The sequence below is a fragment of the Thunnus thynnus genome, chromosome 22, assembly GCF_963924715.1.
Source record: "Thunnus thynnus chromosome 22, fThuThy2.1, whole genome shotgun sequence".
NCBI lineage: Eukaryota > Metazoa > Chordata > Actinopteri > Scombriformes > Scombridae > Thunnus > Thunnus thynnus.
The window spans coordinates 22,959,966-22,984,160 of NC_089538.1; the positions used below are offsets into that span (position 1 = coordinate 22,959,966).

General features: G+C 37.9%; 1 protein-coding gene across 1 annotated transcript; it reads right to left on the minus strand.

Annotated features, from left to right (window-relative positions):
* LOC137175011 (butyrophilin subfamily 2 member A2-like) lies at positions 1-23,570 on the minus strand. Its single transcript, XM_067580639.1, has 15 exons — positions 23,014-23,570; positions 22,660-22,730; positions 21,862-21,945; positions 21,523-21,604; positions 19,932-20,724; positions 15,180-16,287; positions 15,007-15,038; positions 14,625-14,718; positions 7,273-7,614; positions 6,037-6,102; positions 5,651-5,749; positions 5,504-5,533; positions 5,357-5,386; positions 1,635-3,538; positions 1-66 (listed from the first exon to the last, which is right to left on the minus strand). The coding sequence occupies exons 8-14, from the start codon at positions 14,671-14,673 to the stop codon at positions 3,462-3,464; spliced, it is 693 nt and encodes a 230-aa protein (XP_067436740.1). The 5' UTR covers positions 14,674-14,718; positions 15,007-15,038; positions 15,180-16,287; positions 19,932-20,724; positions 21,523-21,604; positions 21,862-21,945; positions 22,660-22,730; positions 23,014-23,570; the 3' UTR covers positions 1-66; positions 1,635-3,461.
* Positions 23,571-24,195: the final 625 nt, after the last annotated feature.

Here is a 24,195-nt window from a genome sequence, read left to right on the forward strand (position 1 = left end):
GGCTCCACATCCTCCGACTGTATAAACAGTTGTGTCCATGGAACTGTTGGTCTCAGTATGGGTGTTCTGTGGAGGTTTGATACAGAGAGCTCATAAACAAACAATACAGTAAAAATCCAAAAGATATCCAGCAAGAGACTGGAGGCAAGTTAAGTATTATCAACAAAATGTTCTGAAAAGTATTAAAAGATGTTCTGCAGTAAAATGTTCCCTCTGACTGATATATTGTTATGTAGGCAACACATCCTCATACCAAAAAGACAGAATAGGTCTATTTCCAAAACGATATTACTGTTTTCAGCGCCCTCTAGAGGACGGATGGGGACCAGAAGAACCAATGATGTTTTATGGTGTGACAACGCTGTGGTTAAGGTCTGGTTAGGTTTAGTCAAAAAACACTTGGTTAAGGTTAAGACACCCAACTGCAGCCACTTACAGTATCTTTCACGGTGAAAGACACTTGGTTGGAAGTGGAGGTGACCAGTGGTCTCCTGCAGCCATCTTCTAACCATCCCCCCTACCCCCACCTCCTGATAAGGAAGTCACGTTATATTGACATCACCTGAACAGCATCACTTCCCCGGCTCATAACTACCACAACTGCTAGACTGCATAAACGTAACTATAAGTCATTTTTACTGGCCTGAATTTTAGACCTATACTGTTGTTTGTCTTGTGAGGACGGACTGAATATATGACATCATTAGATTATTAATAGTGAAGCATCAGTGTTAGAGCAGCATGTTACTGTTGTAGCTGCTGGAGGTGGAGCTAGTTTACACTACTTTATATACAGTTAGCTAGTTTAGTCCAGTGGTTCCCAATCTAGGGGTCAGGCCCCTCCAAAGGGTCACCAGATAAATCTGAGGGGTCGTGAGATGATTAATGGGAGAGGAAATAAATGTCTTTTGGGGGATAATATTGGATAATTTTACATTCTTGGACCAGACTTGGACTTTATTGTTAGGAGTCACAACCCAAAAAGCCTCTGATTTAATGTTCAAAGTCTGATTTAATAAATATAACTCTTAATCTGACAAAGTATCTAATAACGACTGTCATACTGTCAGATAAAATTGAGTAAAAGTACAATAATATAACTCTCTGAAATAGAGTTAATTAGAAGTATTAAGTAGCATTGAAGGGAAATACTCAAGTACAAGCACCTCAAATTTGTACAGTACAATTACAGTACTTCAGTTAATGTACTGTTAATTTCCACCACTGCATTTAGTAACACTTTAAGACTTTGTATTTATCATTTATAATCAGTTAATAAATAAACAGTTAATAAATAGTTCATAACAAATATAACTCCTCCTGTGAACACAAGCTGCTGTATAAACAGATAATGAATGACTAAATGGTGAAACAAAGTTGTAATACTATCAAATGTGTCTTCATAGAAGATATAAAATGTCTTTATATCTGCTTATTACTACATTATAGTGTGTTATAAACCATTTATTAACAATGTATGTGCTGCTTTTAAATGTTAAATAAGGGGAACTTCTCTGTGTTCTGGAAAATCCCACATCTACCTAACAAGGACACAATTGGCTTAAAGCTGCCTCCACCTGCAAAACATTCAAATAAGGATTTTATGAGGAAAAGAAGTGAAAATGAGGACTCACAAGAATTTGGTTCACCACTGGAGGTAGACTGTCAGTCACCTTCACTTGCATTGAGGTAAAAAATGAAGACAAAACACTTTCATTACAAAATATCCTGCAGTGTTCATAACAAGAGTGAACTTAAAGATTTAGCTCTCGAAATGTGTTTTGCTTCTTGTTCCTTCACTTAGAAGTTTGAGCTTCACTCTGTAGAATGATGTATGTGCAGAGTTTGACACTAGAGGAAGGAATTTTCGATGTTCACCTTAAATCTGGTTTGTGACATCACCAATAGTTTGGAGCCAATCGTGGTCTGTTATGCAACTCAAACAAGTGTGATGTGGAAACTTGAAGCCTCCAGTACACAAACACTGAGAATGGAGTGAAGTAGGAGACATCTTGTATCCAGCAGGAAAACTTTTGAAGTAAACAATATTTCCATATTCATAGATCATGAATTTTTCAATGAGGGAGAACAAGTACATGAATTTCTAACTAGTTAACTGAACTTTTTCATGGAAAAACCGTATTACACAAATTCTTGTTCAATGCAAATTATTTTGGATGTGTCTAGAGAGGATCTTTAAATCTGAATCATGAATTTTTCAATTAGGGAGAAGAGGATCTTTAATCTTTAAATCTGGCATGCTGTCTGTTTTTAAAAAATATAACTATAGGAGCCTTAGTGCTGTTGATGGGAATAGAAATGAGATGATTTATTTAAATACAAGTAGCAATACCACATGATAAAAATAGTCAATTTCAGGTAAAAACCCTTCATTCATAATTATACCTCAGTAGAAGTATACAAGTATAATATGTGTGTTTATTATTATTATTATTATTATTATTATTATTACTGATGCATTAAGCAGCATTTTACTACTTGAGGTGGAGCTAATTCAGCTACAATAAACTAAACATCATATTTTTATAACTCATAATATGGTTTGCATGTAAAATCAAATTCAAATTCAAATCTCTGACACTCGCTTACAAAAGAGCAACTAAAACAGCTCCCATGTACCTGAACTCCATCATCCAGGTCTACACTCCCTCTGCTCACTAAGCTCTGCTAATGAAAGGCGTCTGGTACCTCCACCACAACAGAACCCTAAATCACTACCCAGACTCTTCTCTTCTGTGGTTCCCTGATGGTGGAACAAGTTACCAAACTCCATCCGATCTGCAGAGTCCCTCTCAGTCTTTAAGAAAAGACTGAAGATCCAGCTCTTTCACCAACACCTCTGCACTTGAGCTTTCAGCACAGTACTTGAGTAAATGTACCTACACACTAAAACACACAACACTGAGTTAACTTTACTCAGCAGCAATCTGTTAGTTTGACCCAGTGTTACATACAACAAGCTTTAGCTAAAAACTGTCACCAATGTGTTGTTTCTTGTACAAAACAATGTGTATATGACATTCAAAATATACACAAGTTATAAACAATCAATAACAAACAGTAACATGTAACAGAGTAGAGCAGATTATAACAAGCTTTAGTTTTAGCTTTAGGAGTAAATAACTCAACAATAAAATTAAATATAACACTAAACCTGGGTCAGAATAACTGTTTGTCTCCAGTGGATTTCTGGGTAACATTAACTCAGTATTGTGTTGCTGCTCTATTGACCCAAATTGGGTAAAATAACTCAGTTATTTTACAGTGTAAAAGATATCTTATCTGGTAAATTCAGAAATGTATTTAGTTTAGTTTTGTAGGGAGATCACGGACTGCTGAGGAATCAGTTAACAGAGTTACTGAAGCAGATGAACTTCCCCTCAGTGCTGTTGATGGTCTGTAACTAAACCAAATATTATCACTGATGGTGAGATTCTCTTTTACCCTGCTATGTTATCATCTCCCTGTTGGTTCAGTCTCATCATCTCTATGGGGTTTCCCGGAGCCGCTGGATTCTCTGTGTGAGATAATGGAAATTTTCCTTAGTTAATTCAGTTTGACAGTAATAAAGCAACTGTATCTCCAGACAGAACACTGCAGAACCCAAATTACATTCATTGGCAATGTTTTGTCATGTCCTCTGCCAACATTTGTAATTATTCTTTTCTACAATATCTGTGCATGGTAACGTTTGGTTCAGGTAAAGATCATGATTATGTGGGGCTGTTTTTAGTTGTAGATGAGCTACTCGGTTGTCTAAGACGAAGACTGCATATAGCTCTCAAGTGATCACATGATTGATCACATGAAGGAACAGCAAAGCAGGAGTTTGGATTGACAGTATATCTGCTTTATTGTACGTTATTCATTCACTCTTCCCTCTTGTGTATTTTTACTCCCTGAAATGAGAAGACAACTTCACCATCATCCAGAAGAAAGATGACCAAAGACTATTCTTTCTAAGGCAGCTTAGGAATTGTCAAGGGTGCAATATTACAGTTCTACAAAGCTGTAATACATACTGTGCTCACTTATTTAATAACTGTAGGATTTAAAAACTCTACAGCCAAAGAGAACAAACTGCTAGGCAGAGTCGTGCCCACATCTCAAAAATAATTGACTGTGAACTCCCCATCATTTCTGAATTATATCACATCTGCATTCAGTGGAAAGGTTTTAAAATTCAACTCCCTGTTCAGTATTTCCCTTCAGGTAGAAGACTCTGCAGTATTAACCCTAAGACCAGAACATCTGAAGAAATCTGCATCCTAAATGCTTCAGTGGTTGTTTAAACTTGTATAAACTCCTTTAACACATGCTCTTTAGTTTGTCACTTTGAGGTTATGGACCATATGGTTGCATTAATGAAATATTGAAATATAATTGTAACAGTGCGTTTTTTGTGGACACTTCTTGTATGTAGTTTGTGGGTTTATGTTTATGTTATTATCTCTGAGCACACTGAAAATATTCCCCATCAACTATAAAGTTGATATGGCAATAAATGATTGAATCTTGAATCAATGTCTGTAACAACACACAATAATAAATCCTTTAATACAAACAGGGTCATACTCAGGTCCTACCTGTTTGGTGGCACCTGGGTGTTGCCTGATGTCCTCCTGCTATATCCCTCATATTTGTTATCATTTATCTATAATTTTGTCGTCCTGTTTTTCCCATACTGTAATTTTGCTATTTGCTCTATTCTGTACACACATCTATTGCATGTGTGTCTGTTCTGGGAGAGTGATCCCTCCTCTGTTGCTCTTCCTGAGCTTTCTTCCATTTGTTTCCTGTTAAAGGAAAGTTTTAGGAGGAGTTTTTCCTTTTCTGAATCGAGGGTCTGAAGATGGAGGATGTTGTATCGCTGTACAGATTGTAAACCCCCTGAACCTAATTTGTGACTGGTGATGTTGGGCAATATACTTTCTACTGATGAAACAGTGGTCTTTAGAAAATACCCAACCCCTCAATAGACAAGGACCCCCTCCTCACAAATCCCTATTTAACCTCTGGAGCGCTGGTGGATGTCTAGAGACATCAAAATGTCCAGAAACAGCTCTGTGGTTAGAGTTAAATATAAAGTGAACAGACACAAACTCCTCGCTACATCAGGAAAACACGACTTCCTGTCTTGACACTAAACGTTTGGCAGCTGACGTAAATCATAAGGTGTGAAATTGTCCATCATGAATGTAATTCCTAGAATATTAGGCTGATTAATAAGGAGGCATACTGCTGTAGATGGAAATATCACACATGTTTCAACATATTCAATGTGAATTATAACAAGTTTAATGTCAAAAATGGGAGGCAGAAATAAGTAACTTACGTTGTCTACGTCTCCTCCTGATTGAGAGTTCTACAGTGACAGCAAGAGCAAAAGTAACAAGAAGACCAAGAAAAACAAGACCATTGAATTATAACAAGTTTTTTTTAACAAGCTGTCAAAAATGGGAGGCAGAAATAAGTAACTTACGTGTTCTACATCTCCCCCAGATCGAGCGTACTGCGGTGACAGCAAGAGCAACAGTAACAAGAAGACCAAGAAAAACAAGACCATTGAGTTATAACATGTTTTTTTTAACAAGTTGTCAAAAATGGGAGGCAGAAATAAGTAACTTACGTAGTTCATATTTCCACCAGCAACAGCATGCAGTGACAACAAGAGCAACAAGAAGACCAACAACTACTCCAACAATTATTTTCCAATTCTCGTTGCCATCTGGAAGAAAAGAAGAGAAGCTGAGTTGAGTCCGGGGAGTTTAAGGTGCTGCACTGCAGGTTGTTATTATTTACAAGAGAGAATTTGTTAAACTGTTTATTGTGCTGCAGAACTTTCTCTGCAAAACCATTATCACACTTTACAACTGCTTGTTTTCTTACTGTGCTATGAGTAGTGGTATCATGAAACCTAAATCATGTTATACTCAAAACAAGAGATAAAAATGTGGTAAACAACTGCAAATAATCTGTTTTTTTCTGCAACAGCTGAGAAGTTACAGTACTTACTTTCCAGTGAGGGGGTCGTGTCAGTACCTTCAGGTGACTTGGCTTTGGATTTGTTACTCGATTTCTCTATTAAGTTTGCAATGACACAGAAGAGTATTAAATTAGTTGGGAAGGACTGATAAAGACATACACACAAAAATCTGTACATGCATTTAATCATCACACACTTTCACACAATTCAATCTGTTCTGTGCTCATTAAAGATACAAACATGGTAAACAACACAACTATGAAGAATGTTAAGACAGTTACTATATTTTCTTCTAGTGCTTTTTCTGACGTGTTTTCTTTGATGAGTGAAATTACAGCAGCTCTCAAGTGATCACATGATTGATCACATGAAGGAATGGCCAATCAGAGATATGGATTGACAGTACATCTAATTTGTTGTATTTTTTTTTTCTACAGTCATGCTAGCAGCTCTGTGAGACTGTAGGTACAGTGATGCATTGAGCTAAATGCTAACATGCTTATGTTTAGCAGGTAAAATGTTTACCATGTTCATCATGTGAGTTTAACATGTGAGCATGCTAACATTTGCTAATTAGCACCAAACACAAAACAGGCCTACAGCTGAGGCTGATGGGAATATCATTTTGCAGGTATTTGGTCAAAAACCAAAGTATTTGATGAACTGAAATTTTGACCTAATGGTGGAAAAGTCTGAGGATCACCAAAGTTATTAGTATATATCCTGAAGGGAACATGAATGTCTGCATATAGAACAACCAATAGGCTATTGGATTTTTGAGGCCAATACTGAAATAAGAATTTGATAGTTTAAAATATCTGATAAGGATATATTGGCTGTAGTATTTATTTACATTCATACATAACATGCATGTTTTACAGTCTAAAAATCAACTTGTCAGTGCTCTCTGGTAGACAAACTACATCATGATGACACTGCTACTAACCTCAAACCCAGTTCAATCAGACAGTTGTTGTTTTTGAGCACACAGGGTTTCTTGGTGCTGTTGAAGCCATTGCACTGTTGCTGTGTGACAAAGACAAATTTCCTTTGGCGGGAAATAAGGATTTATTTATAAAATTGAGGCCTATTGTGTTGCCTAATGTTTGTGCTTTCACTCTTGTGTGTACTTTGTCCTTAAGGGGCCACCGTATCAAACAGTGATGATAAGCTACATCAACTACACTGCCACATGTGGATTTTTGTCTGCATTTGCTGGCTGAAAGCATGTAGTCTTATGTAGAGTTAGTGTCCTTATTACTTACCAACAATGAGATGAACATTGCAGCTGTTTTGCTGAGGACCAACTCCAACAGAGCAGGTGTAGATTCCACCATCAGTTGTATTAACTGATGAGATTTGCACTGTAAGGTTCCCTATGCCTAGTTTCTCTTCATCAAGAGTTGTTCTGTTTTCGAATTGTTCTGCTTGATCATCAGGAGAAAAACCTTCACTTCTGTGAACCACGACACTGAGAGAACCATTGAATTTCCATTCAACTAATTCTCCCGTCACATTACGTTTAGACTCAAAGTGGCAGTCTAAAGTGACGTTGCCTCCGACTGCAGCTTTAACCGGCTCAGATGGGCAAATGATGGTATCATTGCCTGTAACAACACACAATAATAAATCCTTTAATACAAACAGGGTCATACTCAGGTCCTACCTGTTTGGTGGCACCTGGGTGTTGCCTGATGTCCTCCTGCTATATCCCTCATATATGTTATCATTTATCTATAATTTTGTCATCCTGTTTTTCCCATACTGTAATTTTGCTATTTGCTCTATTCTGCACACACATCTATTTCATCTGTGTCAATTCTGGGAGAGCGATCCCTCCTTTGTTGCTCTTCCTGAGCTTTCTTCCATTTGTTCCCTCTTAAAGGAATGTTTTAGGAGGAGTTTTTCCTTTTCTGAATTGAGTGTCTGAAGACAGGATGTTGTATCGCTGTACAGATTGTAAACCCCCTGAACCAAATTTGTGATTTGTGATATTTGGCTATATTTTCCTCACAAGCAGTTTTTTAGAACCTGTAATAACGTATAATTACTAATCATTTCTTTTGTCTTTTTGGCCACCTAGGGACAGTGGAACAAGCTGTGAAAACAACACTGGGATATTATTACCTTTTAAGTTGATATGAGAAACCTGTTCACAAACATCTACGTATTTATTTAGCAGTAACGGAGCAACATCACTCCTCATTTGGAGTTATGTTTCTGGCCTTTATACCGAATCATCTCAACCAATATTTTAAACAATCTTAAATGATCTCATCATTATAATTGTCATAGTGTTTCTGGTTAGATCTTTAGAGTTGCCACGTTTGTTTTCTGCAAAAAGTGTGTTATTTTAATGCAGAGTGAAAGAGTGAGAGATAGTGGATACCTGACCTGATGGACTGGCAACCGTCCAGCTGTCACACTAGAGATGTTGCCTATGTGAGATGACTGAAACATGGCAAATTCCACATGGAATGTGTGGTAAAAGTGTATTAGAGGATCACTAAAGACTCTGTACATGTGTTGTTTTTTTTTTTTTTTTTTAAATATTAATAATTTCATATTATAATTTATAGTTATTATTCAAACTCTCAATTTGTTCCCTCATATTTTGAACTTTTTCAGTAACAATGCCAGTAAAGCATGGACGCGTATTACATTCACCAAAGGAAAAAAAAAAAGTAAAAGTTTTGATACTTTTCATACTGAAATCACATTCAAACATCGTTTATGTCTTTCAGTAAATAAAATGTTCTTATGGTGGGCATCTTCCCCTAATTATGACTACTTGATGTTTATTGTGAACCATCAGATTAAGTGACCTGATTGGGAATTTCAGCCAAATGTTTTTAGCATCACTTATTTTGTGCTCTGATATCTGTTATTAAATGGTAGCATCTTTATATGGAGCACAAATTTTGGAAGCTTGTAGCCCATGTATCCATGAAGCACCCCATCCTACTGGTTTAACTGGTCCCCAACAGACAAACAGTTGTATAATGTTGGCAAACCAATACCTTTCTCATTATCACGAGAAAACGATCTCATGATTCTCGTAATTATGAGATATATGAAGTCATATGAGATACTGGGGTCAATTAGGCAACGACATAAACCTTTTTTTTTCCTTTGGTGAATTCAATGCACTTCCATACTTTGCTGGAATTGTGATGACTGACTATACTTTAAATGTTTAAAATAAGATGAAACACAAATTCAGAGTTTGAAAAAAATATAAATAATAATATGAAATGATTAATAATAACAGAAAGAGACTCCAGTGTCTCGGGTCTCTAAAACAGTACATCTGTTGAGGTTAAATATTAATTATGTTTTTGTTGAATACAACATCAGTTAGTTGATTCTATATAAATCTCAGGAGTAAGGTGTTAGTTAATCTGTGTTCATTGGTCAATAATGTAAAGTATCAGATAACATTTTGCAAAAGTGCCCAAAGTGTCAGAAACAGCGTCCATAATGAGAATGTTTTGTATTTAAAGCTGAGAAAAGATCCTCTTTGACATCAGTAACGTAATGTTTGGTAAACTAATGCTATCAGTCCTTCCACTTTCCCAAGCAGGAATCAATAGTAAAGCTGTTATGCACATTATTTATATGAATAGCCACAGATATTAGCATCATTATTCATTAGTTTGTTTGTTTGCGAATGCTGTTGTTATATCAGGAGAGTCCTGGTTGCAGCAACTTGGCCAGAGACACACAGGCAGGCGAAGCTACAGCCTGTCAGGTGTATATGAGCTGATTAAAATATAAAAATAAATCTAAGTTTTCAAGAGATTTATGGTTCATATTTGAGCATTGCTGTGACTCTGGCATGAAACTCCATTTTTAGAGAAGAGCAGAAACAGAAGTTGGGGTGAAGTTTTAAAATGGCTTACAGCAGACAGTTGGGCAACACAGCATAGTGAATATCTTTTAATCTTTAAAATTTTGTTGTAAGTGCCCAAACATATTACATAAAGAAACCATTTTGCAGAATGAGGGTTGATTACAGTAGCCTATATAACTTGATTGTGATTGGCCAGTGAGCCCAGTCCGGAAGCATGCACGCAGCGCACTCTGCGCACCCTGAATAACAGACAGAGAAGATAGGTGTTGTGCCAAAAAGTGATTTTCTGTTAGCCTGTTAAAGCTGTATCGCCCCGTTTATATACATTTACAGTTATCTTTTTAAAAGTCATGTTGAGGAACTGACTAAAAGGCTTAAATTTAAAAAAAGAGGCACTGCTTTTTAGAAATAAGCAACAAGCAAAGCCTCTCCATTAGCAGTAGGTTGCAGTTTGTACAGGCAACATTTTTATCAGTGCTACTACGCAGATGTAATTTACATGCATGCTGCTGCCCATACCCTCAAAACCATTGATGCTGTTTATCAATCAATCAATCAATCAATTTTTATTTATATAGCGCCAAATCACAACAAAAGTCATCTCAAGGCACTTTTCACATAGAGCAGGTCAAGACCGTACTCTTTAATTTACAGAGACCCAACAATTCCCCCACAATTATCACAATTCTCTTTATATAGATAGATCACTGTATCTTCTATGAGAGGGTCATCACTTGCCACTTGAAGGGAACAATACCCAGTTTACCTTGGATATCTGAGTGTTTCCCATACATTCATTCATTTATTTGTGGCGGCCTGCTAAAATAAAACTTTTCCCGCCACAAATTGATTTTCTATTTTTGGAGCTGCACACCCCGCTCTCATGCTCTCCCTCTTGAATACACAAACAAACAGATGCAGATGCACCTGCACAGTGGCTTGTTCTGCACACAAACACCCTCCACTGAGCTTCTACCCCGCAGTCACATCACGCCATCTATCCTCACTTAGAAACCTAAACCCCATGTCTAAACCATAGTCTAGACAGGAAATGCAGCGTGAGCAGCACGTCAGCACAGCAGCAGCTCTGTTGGAAGCGCTCACAGCCCGATACTCGTAGTGATGCACGTAAAATGAAGGTAAATAGCCTTGAAGCGCAACTGACCGCTTTAGGTCGCGGTTATGTCCGTGAGACACGGCTGAGACGCAAGCCTGCACGCACAGACAGCTGCATAGATTAAAATGAGAGCCTATCTGTTGCGCTTTGTATGGCAAAGCATGTGAGACTTTAGGGTGCATTTGAGTGCATTTCGTAAACCCAGAAATGTAGACTCGAAAGGCCCTGAAGGTTGTTTAAAACAGGAAAGTTTCTATTTGTTTCTTATTTTCCTTTGTTGAAATACACACTTCTGTCATTACTTTCTTGTTTATTCACTACCGCATTTTCCCAGTTCGAGTCCCAGTGTGGGGACCTCCTCCGTAAGGTAGTTTATTCATAAACACTTATTGTAACACTTCAATTTTCTACAATTAAAAGTGTAATAAGAACAAAAACATTATTTTAAAGCCTTTTTAAAATTTTTATTTGAATACAAATACAAATAATTTTGCTGCCTCAACAAGTACAGATACAAATACAAATACAGGGCTCTCTGAACATCCCTACTATCTATCTATCTGTATTGATAAGCTTATTCAAGCATTAATGAAGCAGCACATGCAGTCTGCATAGTGCTGCTGAAAAACTACAGAGCTACTTTTATAGAATGATGTTTATTAAATTGTAACTCTAAAATATGTAGGTGATTATACCAGGAGAGATGAGAAGCCTTTTTGTGGACCCAATGTGTCATGGTCTTGTCACAGTCTGGCTCTGTGTTCCTTACTTGTAATTCTCCTCTGTTCCACCAGAGACTTTCAGCCTTTTTCTCCTTGTTAAGAGTGGACTAAGTTGGTGTAGGCTGTTGATGTTTATTTTCAGTCAATGGTAGCGCTCAAGGAGTTATTTCAAACCCAGCTGAAGCATCCGTTGATGGGTAGAATCAGTGTTAAAGCTGAGGTCTACTGAGAGAATATATATATCCATATATAATATATATATCCTGCCCCTCGGCGGTGCTTTTTAAAGAAGCGACTAACGTTGACACCGAACTTCATTGGAAAAAAAATGACAATTTACAACGATGATTGGTGATGGATCGCTTGTTAACTACTCATATAAGTTACATTTTTACTGAAATAAGTCCACATTAACCTAAAAAATATTTTAAACATTAAACATTGGTGCCTAGTGTTACTTTATTTTTGAAATATCATCCCTGTTGCTTGTCCTACACCTACAAACAAGGCCTGTTTTAAATTGTATATTTTTTAAGGGTGTTCAGCATGAGCGTTGTTAAGTTCAGAGGTTCAGACCGTTCAGTTGGGGGCGTGGTTTCAGCTCCTTCAGTGGACACGGCATCAGCGTTTCAGAGCTCAGAATACTGATTATTTTTCCATGATTTTGCAACCTAATTTTATATACTTGGCAATTTTTTTTTTAATCAGTCAAATTTGGTGGTGTGAAAAAACTCAGAACACATATTTATTATTGCTTTACACAGACTTTAAAGGTTCCACTACTATTGTTTCCCAGTACTGTGCCCTAGATGTATTCAGTATTTACAAAAATTCTTACAAGTATAAGTTATGTCTCCTTTCCCCTAAAACACAGTTGTTCCTCACTTTATCTCCATTGTCCTGCTTTCTTCCACTTGTTGTTGCAGCTGAAATATCAGCTTGTCTAGTTAGGTGAGAAAGGCTACTAGATACCAGACACAGTATTCTCTTGCGATCCAGTTGCCTTTAATAAATTAAATAAAATAAATTAAACTAAAGTGTATGCATACATCTCTGCAGCAAGAGGGGAGAGCCTTAAATAGCTCACAGACACTTTATACTTTCAGTTTCTGACCAAAACAACCACAAGCATCAGATATGCATTCACACACCACTGTCTGCAGACACCCGTTTCCTGTAAGATAATCAAGATAATTTGATATATGGTGTCATACATGTCTTGTACAGCTTTCTGTTCTTGTATTTAGTTCACCAACCACATCTTTAGAACCAGGGTCACCAAGTATCATGCACTTCAGATAACCTTTTCTATTTCCTCTTTCCCACCAGACGAGACACTCAATTTGTCTACACAAGCAAAATGCGAGACATCTTGGTGAGACATCTTAACACAGAATCATTTGGTTACAGCAAACTATGTGGTTGATCATACTATGTCAAGAGTGCACAATGTTCTTTTGATTTTTTTTTTTTGATTATGTGATCACCCACATTGTTTTTTCACTCCACTTCCACTCGACACCCACCAGTCCAGTCAGCCAGTGACATTGCTCTGTTTTACCCGCTCTCTAAGAGTCCAGCCCCCTTACGTCCTCATACTATCCGACGCAAAGAGTGAGTTTGCATTGTGTTCCCACATGCAGCTGGGAGAAGAAACTTCTTCTTTTCCAAGGAAACCGTCTGGTATCCAAGTCAGCCGAGGCTGGGTGACTTTGTTCTCTTTTTTATACTTATTTGACTGAGGCTTTGGGGTTGTATGGATTGAGTGAACTGAACTTCCGTTCAAGAACCACCATTTCATCTATAGATGGATTTGTGTTGTTGTGTTGACAGAGCAGGAGGGGGAGGGGATTGTTCTTGAAAAGTTCATGCCAATAAAGCCCTTTGAATTGAATTGAATTGGATTTAGAGAGAGAGAGATAATGGAGATATGTCTCGCTGCTGCGTTTCCAGGTTTTGCTCATTACTGATCATAATTACAAATGATGATAAAAAGAATAACAAAACTGCTTCTATGGTAACCACAAAACAATTAATTTAGACTCAGCTTCATCTGAGACTGGCCTTTATTTATCAAAATGTGTAGATGTCCCTGGCCAGTAAAAGAGACTCAGCTTTTCAATAAAGTTAAGTATTTCTATGACGTCATGTCACATTGCCATACCTTAGTGTTTCCTGAAAAACGCCCCTGGTCCGAGGAAACGCAAAGAGGGAATTTGATGCTAAAAAGACTGTAAATGTGTCAGATATCCACTTGATGTGACTAACTCAGACTGCTGAAGCTGAGTATAAGCTTCACATCAACTTTTAAATGACTGTGTGGACACACTGTGGATTTTGGCCTCCATCACTTACATTGAAAGTGCATTTGAAGGGGATCTTTTAACAGCCAGTATGAACAGGAGGAATGACATATCTGTGCCTTAAAACATATGAAAATTGTGAACTTAAGCTCCTTAATACCAAATCTGCGTAAACCATTACCTGAGAAAAATCTGTTTCTTTAGCTGCTAAATGACAGATAGTCAGTAGTATATTACACTAATCTATAGAAAGTCCACAGATCCCTCGCAACATTCACTGTTCGTTGCTGCTTTGAGTACACAGCAATAATCCAATAATCTCTCATCTACAGCATTAAGGCAATGTTTACAGTGATTTTAGTGGGAGAATCAACCTTAAAAACTATAAAAATGAGGGGAATAAAATGTCAGAAGGATGTGCCCAACCCCGATTTACCTGATGAATTATGCCATGAGTGCTGAAACCAGGTGCCACCAAAGTTCAATATATATATTCACATATACATATATATATACACACACACATATATATATATATATACACACACATATATAAACAGCTCATAAGTGAGTAAATGAAACCCATATGGATGTCAATTTTGATATAATTTAAGTAGCCTACCTGTGGCTGAGAGGAAAAAAAGAAGAAAGAACAGTCCAGTTTTCTTCATTTCACACTGCGTCAGTTAAAGCGCCAAGGTGTTGTTAATCTGCAGCTTGAACGATAATAACCATGAGAAACAAAACTTTAGGTGAGTTTATGAGTTAGCTAAGTCTCTCTGATGGCAGACTGTTCTTTTGGCTTTCATTTTAAGGTGCACACATATCTAAAAAGATAGCCACAATGTCACATGCTATTGGTTGGATGTGAACCAAGATGTAAAGCGTATAAACTGTGCGTGTGTGAGGGATGGAAACTAAACCACAGACCTGAGCATGCAAAAGATCTGAGACCTGAGAACCAGTTACATATACATAGGATCACAATGAGGACTCCAACTTACCAGCAGGTGATGGTCTTAATGATGGTCTTAAACTAGGAACAAAAATTGGACAAAACTAAGACCAATCTTTACAGTTGCAGTGTGAGCCTTCTTTTATTCACAACTGGATTGTTAATTGGATTTTACAGTTGTCATAATGTTTCGGTAAGTTTAACGTTATTTGGTAACAATACCTGCCCTGTTAGTTGGCTAATGTTAGCACAATTCTGCACTGCTCAGTGTTCCCGGCAAGCTAGCTTCGCTTCGGTCCAAGTTAGCGGGGCTTGATTCCAGACTCCTTATTTGGAAGGTCAAGGCTCCAAACGGAAAAAATGGCATCGACCGTAAGCAGCGACTCAAAACTGGCTCCAATGCAAACCAATGGGTGACATCATGCCTTGCTCAGTCCATCTTTATATACAGTCTATATGGGTGACACTGCCCAGTCACTGCCCAGTCTCTCTCCAGAGGGTTGTTCCCCTCCCGGCCGCCGGAAAGCATCCAGGAAAGCAGAGCAAGAGAGGGGGAAACTGAGTGAAGCCAACAGGGCATAAACAGTGACCGCATACTGGTCAGCCCCCGACTTAAAGAGCTCCCAGAGTACTGCAGTGTGACATAGACAACGGGCAGAGTTCAGAGCTCTGCCTGACTGTGTGAGTGTCTTGTACATCAGTACAACAGGTGGGCTGTCTCGTGTTTCTTTTACATTTTGTCTTGCTGGTTTACTTCACTGCCTGTAGAGCTCTTGTGATTCCCGTTCCCACTGGAGCAGAGGGAAACCCTGAAAACCCTCTGCATGTAAACAGAATATATGTGGAATATTCATTTTCATTTGCCATGTAAACAGCTTAGTAGGAGTATTGTCTTTTTCGGAATAAGGGCAAAAACTGGTATATTTTGTGCATGTAAACGTAGTCATTGACTACGGCAGGGAATGGATAACGGAGGATCGGTGTATATATAGTACTGGGACTGATGGGGTAATGAGCAGCAGGTGAAGACAACACAAGGAGAATAGCAAGAGGGGAGCAGGTGGGTGATGGAACCAGGCAGGAAAGTCCAGGGGGGAACTTGTGGACAGGTGGAGAATGGCAAAGACAAGAGAAGAGAGGGTGGGGCCGAAGACAGGGACAGAGGCAAAAAGGGCAAAGGAAACATGACAGGGCCGAGGCATTAATTGTGCAGCTGGAGTTCTGACTGGGTGTCAGCGGGTTGGAGAATTGGCTGGACATCAGTGGGGTGGGCTGACGACACGGGATCTGGCTGGGTGTAGGCTGGGGCAGCAAACGGCAGGAGACTTTACTGGATATGAGAAGCAGAAAAGCAGAGGAGCTGGGCAGGACTAATTTAGTTGTTTAGTTCACATTAAACTAGAGCCCGACTGATACGTTGCTCGGCAGATATTAGCATACTTATTTTATTTAGATTTTTGTCTTGTATCCAGTAAAACAGACTATTGTTATTGACTTTCCTTTTTAAAACATTGTTGCTCTGGAGACCAAACATTTTATTTAAAATACAAATAAAATCTAATCTTGTCCTGAACTGCAAAGAGTATTGATTAACTACCAGACCAATAATACCAATAATGAGCTTTCATAAGAGTAGTAGTAGGTTGTAGCTAAGATTCAAATGATACATATCTCTAATAATGATGGGATGAAAGTTCACCTACAGGGCACCAGCCAGTACTGCCACTGATAGCCTACTGTTGCCTTTCAAATGATAGGTAAGACAAGAAAACACTTGGATTATAGCTAGCTTTTCATAAAGCAATGCTTATTGATTCATTTACTAAATTAATCACATTATTTAGGTCTAACCAAGTAAAGATGTACATACAATACACTGACAAAACAGGGAAGCAGTCTAACGGTGTGTGGAAACCATGCAGACTATCATTTACCAGACAGAGAAAATGAAATCAGGAAGTGAAAAGATGTGGGTGCTGCTGCTGCTCTGGGCTCACGTTTGTCATGAGGTCAAGTATAATGAGGTTTTTATGAGAGGCCGACTAGGCCAAAAAAGAATACTTCACTTGCACATACATATATACCTATATACCGGTACTAAGCACTTTTGCATACATGCACACTCTCATGCATATACATATATGTACATACATTTTTGTGTGTGTGTGTGTGTATATATGTATGAGTGAGAATGTATGTATGTGTGTGCATAAGTATGTACGTATTTGTATGGTTGAGTATGTATGTATCCGGAAGGCACCACACTTTAACTGGAAGTTGCTACCACAACATGGGAAGTACGTCAAGTTGCAGTCGCAGCATGAACATGAAGGACGTTGAACGTCCAAATAGGGTTCATGGGCTGAAGAGAGCCACTGAAGAGAGCGCGTTCAAAATGTGATGACGTTTATCTCGGCCATTCACTGTGTCCGTTTCCAACTTGAACTTGTCACAAACTTTCTCAAATTACAAAAACAGTAAAACATGTTTCTGAAAACATTTAAGGCGAGAAATAGGCAATGCAGTATCAGAATCTTGATGCATATTTGATCACCAGTGCCTAGCTTGACAGTTTGATCTGAGTTTTGTGAGCTGTGTGTTCGCCCCCCCCCCCCCAACTTTACTGAGTAAACGATACACATATTTGTTTTGGTCTGAAGTGCTGGTGCTAGTGTGACATCTAGTGGGGCTGGATGTCGTTTATTGCAACTTTGATAACATTTTCAATTTAATTTTCTGCTATAGTATATTGTCTTCCTGTACAAGTGGGCGTGTTTTGGAGGAGGAACCGTAGTTTGGACTCTACCATTGCTTCAAACCATGCCCAAACCATCATAAATTGTTGACAGCAAACATAGATGTATTATAAAAGCTCTTATACACTCTGATACGCTCTCCAGCAGAATGCCAACACCATTCTCAGCAATGCGTCGGGCTCTGGAGAGGCGGTAGTTGAACACCCGGTAATCCTCTGGCAGATGTTTCCCAGGACTGGGATGAAGGAGAAAGGTTTTCATTGGAAAAGCCTCATCTGTTACTATCACAAATGCCACCAGTCCCAACTCTGGTGCTGAGGAAAGGGGCATGGTGCTGGTACATTCAAGGTACCAGGTTGAAGGGCTTGTCCTAGAGTGGCATTCGTGAAGATGCCTCCATCGCTGTTGCTGCCGGAGCCTCCCACATCGACAGCCAGAAACTGGTAGTCCACATCCACCAGAGTGAGGAGGACCACAGAGAAGGTGCCCTTATAATTATAAAAACGGGAGCCAGAATTAGCTGGTGCCTTAATACTACATGCTTCCCATCAAGTGCACTGATAAAATTAGAGAAATTCCATTTCTCCTGGAACCTCCTGGCGGGGTTCCTCCAGAGCTCCTCCGTTGAGACTGGCATCTGGGTTTCCCTCATTTGTGCCCAGATGACATCACAGTTGTCTTTCAACAAATTGGCTACAGTTGACACATCAAGACGGAAACTGGAGGTGATGGTTGTAAAAGAACCCCCAGTGCTGAGGAATCTGGGGGAGGTGGGAGGAGGTTTTCATCTTGGCCTAATAAACAAAATCTAAGAAAACAACTTGATACATATTTGTGCCAGAAGTTTATGATTTTTTAAAACTGATATTATTTTTTGACTGCACTATCTATCCATAATAAAAATAAACAATAATCTCATTCTCTCTATAAATAGAGGTAGACAGAGGCTAAAATTGGATCAGAAGCATGCATGACATTTTTTTGAAATTGCACTCATGTCCTGGTGCAAACACTTGTTTATATTTCTGTTGATACATTATACATTGTTATATTGTTGTGGTATATAATTTGACATATTGTGAGTATACTGTTTACATTCACAGTCTGCTGCTAGAATGCTAAAATAATCATCCAGTAGGTGGCAATAGTAGACAGACTCTTCCTTATCAATCATGCTCCCTCTTGATGAACTGCTATAGCCCTGCAACAGTCAATAGCCTCTAATCTACTACCGCCATCTACTGGACTATTGTTTCAACAGTCTAGCAATATACCAAGTTTACAATGTATCCACATTATGGCAAATTATATACAGGTCTGCATACCTGACAAGCGGGAGATCATGGACAAATTCGAGCTGCTGTTACACCATATTTGGTGACCCATCAGATTCTGTGACCTGCAGTGTTGGAAGAAGTACTCAGTTCCTTTGCTTAGGTTAGAGGATCTGAGTAAAAGGCCTGCATTTAAAATCCTACTTAAGTAAAAGTATATAACTATTACCAGCTGAATTTACTTGAAGTACTAAAGTAAAATTACTAATTTTGCAGAAAATTGGGCTGTAAATGATATATTAACAACATAATTAACACTGATGAGTCAATGATTAAGCAACATGTAAACAGACTTCTATTACTTAATAGGATTTTACATTCAGGATTTTTACTTGTAATGAAGAATTGATACTTTTACTTAAGTAAAGGATCTGAGTACTTCTTCTAGCACTGCAGGTCACAGAATCTGATGGGTCACAAATATGGTGTAGCACATAGGCAGTGCATTCACCTAACCTAAATATAGCCTTATTGTAGCCTAAATATAAATGATATCACTTCACAAGTTGCTCTTTTAGTGGACAGCCGGTTAGAAGAGATTTGGATTTACGTTCATCTCAAAGTGAGCCTTTCATCATTCATGCAGTTGGATGCAGTGTTTTTTGTTTTCATGAAATAACTGGCCTGTGCCTGGCTTTACAAAAGTGATGTAAACAATGTATCAACAGATTGTACAAAGAAAAATAAAGAATAATAAAAGTAATGGCGGAATATACTTGATCTGTAATGACTGTCTAGTTAAAAAGAGGGTGATATGATAGATAGATACATTGGTAGATAAGGCGGTGTTTTGAAAGACTTTGTTCTTATGGTGACAAGCTTTAATATAAATATTTTAACAGATCTGCATAACTTAGTAGCTTTTATGCTATACAACAACTTACCTCAGACAGACTGACAGATGCTGCTCTGGGTCAATAAGATCCCGGTAGTTGGTGATGTGGCACTATCATCCCCAGGAGGACGTCAAACTGTCCCACCGGCATCCTAAAATATGTCTGGAACTGGCCATGGAAGAGCTTCAGCTCCTGTATGAGGCAGTGGAACTCTCCTTCTCTTTCTCTACCTTATAAAGTGGGATGTACCCAAAATCTCCTCTTCTTTTGTCGAGTGAGGAGGATGAAGGGCCTTCTCTAGCCATTTCAGTTCCCTAGGTGAGATTAGGATTTGGTGCCCAACTACCAACTACCTGTTAGTAACATCCAAGACACTGGCACTTGGTTATTTATAGATTACACTGGATAGATGTCATGTACCCAGAATGTTCTGGACTGTTCCTCTGGGTTTTGAGTATTTCAGTGCAACTTTTCCAGTCATTAAGTCCATTACTGATTAGTTTGTAGCTTTTTGTGAGAACAGCTTGCAGCAGAAGCAGTAAAGACTTTTTTCCTTGGAATATAACACCCAACTTCTCTTGATTTTCTCTCCATTCACTAATTTTCTGTAAAAGTGGTAGTGATGGGAACTTCTCCCATCCTGTCATTGTGGAAATGTAGAGTCTTATTTTACCTGATATGATCTCTGCTGACTAACTCCGTCCTCATCATATCAGACAGGATCTATAGCTGCTGCCTTGATGGACTCACATACTTCAGGATATGTTCCAGTTGATGGTGTCTGCAGGCTGTAGAGTAGCAGTGAATGTTGTGCTTGTTGTTCCTTCACCTGCAGGCAAATCTAAACATACAAGCAAATATAGTTATTAATCCTTTAGTAAGAACACACAATGATTCATAAATTACAACACAATAGGCAATAAACACATCTAAAGCACAAATTATAGAGAACGGTTGACCAGAACTGTTCAATTACATGAGTGAAAAAAGGTCAAGTTTCCAGGTTTAAATTATTTTTGATGGGAATAAGTTATTCTAGCTTTAATGTGTCCTGTAGAGAACTAACAGTCTAACAATGATTAGTATTTAAGTTAGCCATGTTCCCTTTCTTAATATAGAAATGATATTTATGATTCAATATATTTTATTGCACTAGTGTCACCATGACAATGCAAATATGTAAGAAACCATTTAATAATAGATCATATTGGTATTTGACTTGAAACTTTCTTAAATGGACCCATAGTTCAGTGTAGTTGTAGCTCATTTGAATTTTTTTTATTAAATAAAAGTCCAGTAGGTGGCGATACTGCCTAAAAATGAATAAAAAAAAATGAATGAATGAAAATGAAAGAAACAGAATATGTGTGTGCAAGCTGTAGTTCCCATGGCTTTCTGTTATTGTTAAGGGTTAGAAAATGGTTATAGGTTCGGCCAAAGTACTGGCATAATAAAAATAGATTCCCCAGCATCCATTTGTGGAAAATGGAGAAAACATTCCACATGTACAGGATGAGTTACGTATGTTCATAACTGACTGTGAATATTTAATAGAATTATAGCAGAAATGTGTCTGGATTTGACCATATTAACATTATTTACATAACTGCAGCTGTAACATACAATGAACAGAACTCACCTGCTGCAGGCTGTGTTTCACTGCAGGTAGCTGGAGTGTTTGATATCATGTTAGATGTTTTTGACCTGAAGCTGTATTCAAACTGCAGAACATCCAGACTGTTACACCACTGCACTAAGTCCTTTGTCTCATTCTACTGCATATAAAGTAGCACTGTACAAATAAACTATATTTAATTTGACTAAGACCTACATCTAATTAGTAACAAGGCATAACTGTAACAGTCAATAATAATAATAATAATAATAATAATAATAATAATAATAATAATAATAATAATGACAACATAACAGTGTATTATCAATTACACAGCGACCACAAATAACTGGCTGAACATACCTGCTTCAGAGTTTGGTGTAGATGGGAGATCAGATGTAACTTCTCCAGCAGCTGGAGGCTTCTGCAGATGTTTCCTGAGAGCATCTGGATAATTATAGAGTAGATATTAGCCTGTTACAAGCAAACACATGTAGCTAATGACAAATAAGTGCTGCAGCCTGTTGCAACAGCTGTGTTTAAGTTCAAATTTAGTTATAACATAAATTATTACTAAGTTGTGATTTATGCATCACTAAAATAAAATCTTGCACCACGGAGATCGGTTACAACATAACAACTAAATATTTACACACGTCTCTGGGGTAGGTGTCAATCATAACATGTCACAGAACTCACTCACAGTTTTTCTGCCACACAGCGTCATTTTTTCATGAATTGCTGCCATTTTACAACACAGTAATCCAGTATAGATTTAATTTATTAATATGATATTTCAATATTGATCTAGCTTTCTACAATACCTACAATACCAAGTGGATCATGCAAGCTGACACATAGCTAGTGCAACCAAGTGCAGAAATCTACGTTTTTATGGATATAGTGTTAGTCATTATCACTGACATTGGTCTGAAATTTCAGCACAATGCCTTGCGTTGTATGAAGGAGCAGTTATCCAGACAGCTGCTACTGACTTGCCATTCAGATTCATATCCTTCATTCTCTAACGTTATCTGAGTCCAGCAGCTATTGTAGCATCATTGTCTAGCATTAGCTCTATTGCTACTTAGCTAGCTAGCTGCTATAAATGAAACGTCTACACACAAAACGGCATTTTATTACTGACATAAGACGACATACCTCTATATTGGGCTTTCTTTTCCTCCTCCTTTTTTCTCCGTTTTCTTCCTTGCGCACCTGAAGGTTTGGACCTTTACATTATAAAAATAATGGACATAGCCACTGTGATGAATTTAATTAGTTACTGTGGTAACTCACCCACAGTTTAAGTTATCTCTCTTTCTGGAACTGAAAACCCTCATCTCAGGGTTAACGAACTCAGAGTTTTCACTAAACCCACTTTCTGGAATAAAGCCCAGGTATTGGACTCAGTGTGAGTAACATTTCTGCAGGTTTCTAGTCAACACTGATGTCTTCACTTCTGCAAAACTCAACTAGCTTGTCTGTGTTGTTATGTCAGAACAACAATCTTACCTGCTGGGTTAGATAGTGGTGGCTCTCACTGTGGCAGATGAAGGAATCTGTTCAGCACAGATGATCAGATGACAGCTCACTCTAAATACAACACAGAAAAATCTTTAGTCACTGAAGGTTTCAAGTCCTAAATTTATATAACCACTATAGCAAAAGTGACTGGTGGAAGTTTTACAGATGAACCAATACACAAATACTCTTATATGATACCAGTTCCAGTTTTGAGGCCACTCTCAAGTTTCAATTCCTAATGAATTAAAAAAATAATCATGTTACATAACTTTGACATATGGTGTGGCTCTATAAACAGAAAAACTATTTCAAAGCAGTACTAAGTAATGCAAACTAATGCATTGTCTAAATGAAAGAATGAGAAGGCAGTAGCCTGTGTAAATGGTAGTGTTTTCTTTGGTCAATTCCAACTGAAATCCTCATTGTTAAAGAAGAGGCATTTGGGTTTCCTGGGTCTCTTGTGGTGTTTTGGCATGTCCACTTTTAAAAGTTCCCGCTCAGCAGATTTCAGTGTAGACTCTCTTTCTACATTAATGTAGGAAGACAGAATTTTAATGCCAAAAATCAACACCATTACAAGCTATAAAACACTGTATACTTGAGGGCTAACAGAATCATTTCAAAATGAATAATGTCACCCATTATTGATATATTTCAAAAGTAGCCCTGTAAATCTAGGTAATGTACAGCTAGTTGGTCATTATTGCAAAACAAATCGCTTCATGGGACTGATGTGTGCATCCTGCGTGGTTTAGCCTATTTTGCAGGAAGGTACACTCAGCTATACTTTGCTAAATGCTAACAAGATTAATGTTTCACTATTAGCATGCTGGCATAAGAGTTTCCTAATTTACATTATAGTCATTGTTAAAATTAAGAGTTGAACTTGCCTGCTAACTGAAGCAAAATCAACTTGCCATGAGTTTACAGGCTTCTTGGTGTTAGCAATGTGACATTCCACAAAATATATGTTCTGGGAGTATATGTTGCATCAAAGTCAATTATCCAGTTTGTTGGTACGATGCTAATCGCATTTTGTCTGGTCCCTTAGTCCAAGAAACAAGGGCATACCTATATTTAGACATTTCAAACTTGACTTTGACCTTGAAAGTTAGCTGTTGCCTAAAAACTTTTAGCTGTACGTCCTTTGTAACGCTCGTAGTCTTAGCA